A 5,894-nucleotide genomic window follows, 5' to 3' on the forward strand; every position below is an offset into this window, starting at 1 on the left:
GGATTGAGCAGATCTATACGTGGGGTGCCGTCGCCTGGGACACTCTCTCAGGACTTGCGCTTGGATATGAGACAGCAGCTGATAGCCTTGCTCTTCAGGCTCAGCGGGGCCACCTTTCTCCCACTCAGGTTCCAGACTACAGCACAGCTACATGGTCGGGAGAAGGCGACCCCCGTTGGGAGCTTATTAGCAGCCTTGCACTCTAGTTTGTCTGGAGGGCGCGATGTCGGCGGATCTTTGAGGCGCGAGTAGTTCCACTTGCTGAGACTATTCGAGATTTCTGGCTGGAGCTCATACACACTCTTCGCATAGGCTCCAGGGCGACTCGAACTCCATGATCCGTCAGAGGCTTGCCTTCCTTCAACTTTGGAAGAGTGGCCCGTGCATGAGAGCATTGTGCGCTGGAGCTATAGGCCACCTGCATGGCTTTCCCCCTTCGCTTATATGAGATAGCGTCCGGGCCCCCTGGGTGTGTGAGTGGGAGAGTCTCCCTTTGTACATATTTATGCCCCGCTTGATCGGGAGGTTGTAGCCCGTTGGGCAGTTTTCTCTGATAACTAATGAAAGGATCTTTCTGTGGGAAAAAAAAAAAGTTGGCTCTCATGTTGTATGTTGCACTTTTGATAATAGAAATTAAATATAAACAAAATTTTGTTAGAAATATCATCATTTAAGTTCAAGAAATATGTCCACAAGATGATCATCAAGCATAACTGCATTTAGGTCTTTAGAACCCTTGATCATCTAAATTTGTATAAGTCTTTTGTCAAGAGTTATAAGCTCAGAACTGATTGTAGTTCCGTCGAGGCTATCTAGGACAACACGTAAGCATACGGAATTAAGAAAAAAGAATTCTGCAGAGCATACAATGCGTGTCCAATGAACTGCATCCACCTCAGCAAGCGTAATATCCCATTCGGAAAAAAACGACCTGCTATTGCAGAATAAGGCCGGCCAGCGACCAGGACGATAGATAGATTGGTCAGCCTAAAATTTATTATGAATGCCACTACAGATGTATGAACAGAATTGTTGACGTCATGCAGATCACCCACCGGACGGAGCAAGTGCATGTGCGCACTTGTGATCCAGGTGTGCTTTTTTTAACCAAGGCTCAATAATAGCTTTCAAGAGAGCATGTCTTTATCTAGGTCTGGGAAGACAAAGTTAAAGGATTCGCCCTCTGTTTTTCTAGTTAATTCTAAGTAATTCAGCTGTTTGTGTGCTCCCCTCCCCCCTTCTCTTTGGGGCTGCAGATATGGAGCAAGTGTTTTGCTTCTGTTCTTTATAATCTGTTGCTCATGCTGTCTTGAATATCAAAATAGAAAGTCCTAAACAAAATGTCAAATCAGTTAAGATTCTTGATTTTTTTTTCATCCAATGCCGTAGAGCATAATAGTAGTGAATGTTCTACAATGTTAAGGTCCTTGCATGTCCCAAACGTGCTCTCAAACATGACCTTAGTGTACTTTGATTACTTTGTAATCATATCTAATAATACTGGTTCATGAAGAATTTGCAGCAGAGGGAATGGATGTCACAGATTTGCCATATGTTGATGGTAATGAAGAAGATTGGTCACCAATGCCAGATTCTGAAGAGATAGCTTGGAATCAATCAGGTGAAACCGAGAAGGCTTGTAGCGAGAGATTAATTCCCCCAAGCACAACAAACTCTATCTTCTGCAAAGTTTTTGCGATAGGGAATGCAAACGGGCAACCTTTTGTGGCTGTTCCAGAGGCTTCCAGTCCAAGCATTGGTAGCCCTTCGAAAGAGCTACAAAAACATCCCTCGCTATTGCAGGAAGCAATCAAGGCAACCATGAGGATTAGGGTAAGTCAGAAGGATGACAAGGGATGTGACTATACGTCATTCGCAACTGGCTTTGCAGTTTCACCAACCATGCTACTTACAGCCAGACATGTTCTTGATAAGGAACACCTCACACAGGTCAGAGCTTGCGGTGGAATAAGTGTCAACGCCTCTATATTTGACACAGGTGTGTCACTGCATGGGACAGATGTACAAACAAATGGAAAGATTTGTTCAAAAACAAAAGACATAAATGGACTATTCATCCATGGAGCAGATGTGGGCTGCTTCAAAACCAAAGGGGGGTATGAATCTTTCTTATTGCCTTGCTCTCCGAAATTCAGGCCTATGGACACAGTGGCAACATTATCATTCCCATCAATAGACAAATTCTTGAAGCAAGCTAAGCAAGAATTGATAAAGGAGAAGACCAATGATGCAGGCATATGGGAGCAGTATCTAGTGCAATGGCATTGATATATGAAAATGCCATCAAGGAACAAGCATGCATCGAAGGAATGCGAGTGGCAAAGGCTAAGGTGACAAACTCAATTGTAAAATTAGTGTGTTCGGAAGTCAAAGGAAAGCTCTTCCAAGAGCTTCAAAGAACTTTTGCTATCGCACACACCGGGGATATGGTATGCTCTGTGGGTAGCATCCTGTGCAAAAACCATGCAGCTTTAGGTACCTCCTGTTCAACCTTGCCGGGAAGCTCGGGAGCAGCGGTTGTACCATTGTCCAGACCAACAGATTTTGTAGCACTTCAGAAAGGAGGAAGCAGAGAGTTTGACTTGAATGCCACCACCTCATGTGACAACCAGCAGTTTGTGAACTTTTATATGTCTAAAATTCTCCACACCCTACCTTTGCTAAACGAAAATTACTGGACTGGAAGAAAAAGAGAAGGTTTCAAGCACTGGCTGAAGCTCCACGGATCGCATATTCCAAAGCTTTCACCATGGGTCGAAGTGGTAGAAGGGAAACCGAGTGTCTTCAATAGGATCCCTAAAAGAAAGGCTCTTTGGTGATGAGGCCCAGACAAATTGTTTGTAAGCATCTGTATTTCTTTCAAACCTACAGTTCTAGTATAGATTCTGAACTAACCAGCATAAAAGCCAAGGTTTGTGCTACTTGGTGAGGCAGCATCTAGATATATTGTGCCCACGGGAATGTGAACCTAATTTCTGAGTAAATTAGTTTTATATCCTAATGGACGAGTCTGGTTACATATATATATAAGAAATTCGAAAGTAGGAACGCACACTCACATTCCCGTGGGCACAATATATCTAGATGCTGCCTCACCAAGTAGGACAAACCTTGGCTTTTATGCTGGTTAGTTCAGAATCTATACTAGGACTGTAGGTTTGAAAAAAATACAGATGCTTACAAACAATTTGTCTGGGCCTCATCACCAAAGGGTCTTTCTTTTAGGGATCCTATTGAAGACACTCAGTTTCCCTTCTACCACTTCGACCCATGGTGAAAGCTTTGGAATATGCGATCCGTGGAGCTTCAGCCAGTGCTTGAAACCTTCTCTTTTTCTTCCAGTCCAGTAATTTTCGTTTGGCAAAGGTAGGGTGTGGAGAATTTTAGACATATAAAAGTTCACAAACTGCTGGTTGTCACATGAGGTGGTGGCATTCAAGTCAAACTCTCTGCTTCCTCCTTTCTGAAGTGCTACAAAATCTGTTGGTCTTGACAATGGTACAACCGCTGCTCCCGAGCTTCCCGGCAAGGTTGAACAGGAGGTATTTAAAGCTGCATGGTTTTTGCACAGGATGCTACCCACAGAGCATACCATATTCCCGGTGTGTGCGATAGCAAAAGTTCTTTGAAGCTCTTGGAAGAGCTTTCCTTTGACTTCCGAACACACTAATTTTACAATTGAGTTTGTCACCTTAGCCTTTGCCACTCGCATTCCTTTGATGCATGCTTGTTCCTTGATGGCATTTTCATATATCAATGTCATTGCAGCAGATACTGCTCCCATATGCCTGCATCATTGGTCTTCTCCTTTATCAATTCTTGCTTAGCGTGCTTCAAGAATTTGTCTATTGATGGGAATGATAATGTTGCCACTGTGTCCATAGGCCTGAATTTCGAAGAGCAAGGCAATAAGAAAGATTCATACCCCCCTTTGGTTTTGAAGCAGCCCACATCTGCTCCATGGATGAATAGTCCATTTTTGTCTTTTGTTTTTGAACAAATCTTTCCATTTGTTTGTACATCTGTCCCATGCAGTGACACACCTGTGTCAAATATAGAGGCGTTGACACTTATTCCACCGCAAGCTCTGACCTGTGTGAGGTGTTCCTTATCAAGAACATGTCTGGCTTTAAGTAGCATGGTTGGTGAAACTGCAAAGCCAGTTGCGAATGACGTATAGTCACATCCCTTGTCATCCTTCTGACTTACCCTGATCCTCATGGTTGCCTTGATTGCTTTCTGCAATAGCGAGGGATGTTTTTGTAGCTCTTTCGAAGGGCTACCAATGCTTGGACTGGAAGCCTCTGGAACAGCCACAAAAGGTTGCCCGTTTGCATTCCCTATCGCAAAAACTTTGGAGAAGATAGGGTTTGTTGTGCTTGGGGGAATTAATCTGTCGCTGCAAGCCTTCTCGGTTCCACCTGATTGATTCCAAGCTATCTCTTCAGAATCTGGCATTGGTGACCAATCTTCTTCATTACCATCAACATATGGCAAATCTGTGACATCCATTCTCTCTGCTGCAAATTCTTCATGAATCAGTATTATTAGATATGATTACAAAGTAAATCAAAGTACACTAAGGTCATGTTTGAGAGCAAGTTTGGGACATGCAAGGACCTTAACATTGTAGAACATTCACTACTATTATGCTCTACGGCATTGAATGAAAAAAAAATCAAGAATCTTAACTGACTTGACATTTTGTTCAGGACTTTCTATTTTGATATTCAAGACAACATGAGCAACAGATTATAAAGAACAGAAGCAAAACACTTGCTCCATATCTGCAGCCCCAAAGAGAAGGGGGGAGGGGAGCACACAAACAGCTGAATTACTTAGAATTAACTAGAAAAACAGAGGGCGAATCCTTTAACTTTGTCTTCCCAGACCTAGATAAAGACATGCTCTCTTGAAAGCTATTATTGAGCCTTGGTTAAAAAAAGCACACCTGGATCACAAGTGCGCACATGCACTTGCTCCGTCCGGTGGGTGATCTGCATGACGTCAACAATTCTGTTCATACATCTGTAGTGGCATTCATAATAAATTTTAGGCTGACCAATCTATCTATCGTCCTGGTCGATGGCCGGCCTTATTCTGCAGTAGCAGGTCGTTTTTTTCTGGATGGGATATTACGCTTGCTGAGGTGGATGCAGTTCATTGGACACGCACTGTATGCTCTGCAGAATTCTTTTTTCTTAATTCCGTATGCTTACGTGTTGTCCTAGATAGCCTCGACGGAACTACAATCAGTTCTGAGCTTATAACTCTTGACAAAAGACTTATACAAATTTAGATGATCAAGGGTTCTAAAGACCTAAATGCAGTTGTGCTTGATGATCATCTTGTGGACATATTTCTTGAACTTAAATGATGATATTTCTAACAAAATTTTGTTTATATTTAATTTCTATTATCAAAAGTGCAACATACAACATGAGAGCCAACTTTTTTTTTTTCCCACAGAAAGATCCTTTCATTAGTTATCAGAGAAAACTGCCCAACGGGCTACAACCTCCCGATCAAGCGGGGCATAAATATGTACAAAGGGAGACTCTCCCACTCACACACCCAGGGGGCCTGGACGCTATCTCATATAAGCGGGGGGGGGGGGGGGGGGGGGGGGAGTGGGGAAGCCATGCAGGTGGCCTATAGCTCCAGCGCACAATGCTCTCATGTACGGGCCACTCTTCCAAAGTTGAAGGAAGGCAAGCCTCTGACGGATCATGGAGTTCGAGTCGCCCTGGAGCCTATGCAAAGAGTGTGTATGAGCCCCAGCCAGAAATCTCGAGTCTCAGCAGGTGGAACTACTCGCGCCTCAAAGATCCGCCGACATCGCGCCCTCCAGACAAACCAGAGTGCAAGGCTCC

At 43.7% G+C, this 5,894-nt stretch overlaps 1 protein-coding gene across 1 annotated transcript; it reads left to right on the forward strand.

Annotated features, from left to right (window-relative positions):
* The first annotated feature begins 1,530 nt into the window (after positions 1-1,530).
* On the forward strand, positions 1,531-3,016 carry LOC147635554 (uncharacterized). The gene is made up of 2 exons (XM_086802283.1): positions 1,531-2,274; positions 2,310-3,016. The coding sequence occupies exons 1-2, from the start codon at positions 1,531-1,533 to the stop codon at positions 2,838-2,840; spliced, it is 1,275 nt and encodes a 424-aa protein (XP_086658409.1). The 3' UTR covers positions 2,841-3,016.
* Positions 3,017-5,894: the final 2,878 nt, after the last annotated feature.

This window comes from Cibotium barometz, chromosome 9 (assembly GCF_041138505.1).
Source record: "Cibotium barometz isolate CiBa-2024 chromosome 9, ASM4113850v1, whole genome shotgun sequence".
Lineage (NCBI taxonomy): Eukaryota > Viridiplantae > Streptophyta > Polypodiopsida > Cyatheales > Cibotiaceae > Cibotium > Cibotium barometz.

Coding starts and splice junctions, on each gene's coding strand:
- LOC147635554 (XM_086802283.1), top strand. CDS start 1,531: ATGGATGTCACAGATTTGCCATATGTTGATGGTAATGAAGAAGATTGG. Junction 2,275..2,309: donor GCATATGGGAGCAGTATCTA/GTGCAATGGCAT, acceptor AATGCCATCAAG/GAACAAGCATGCATCGAAGG.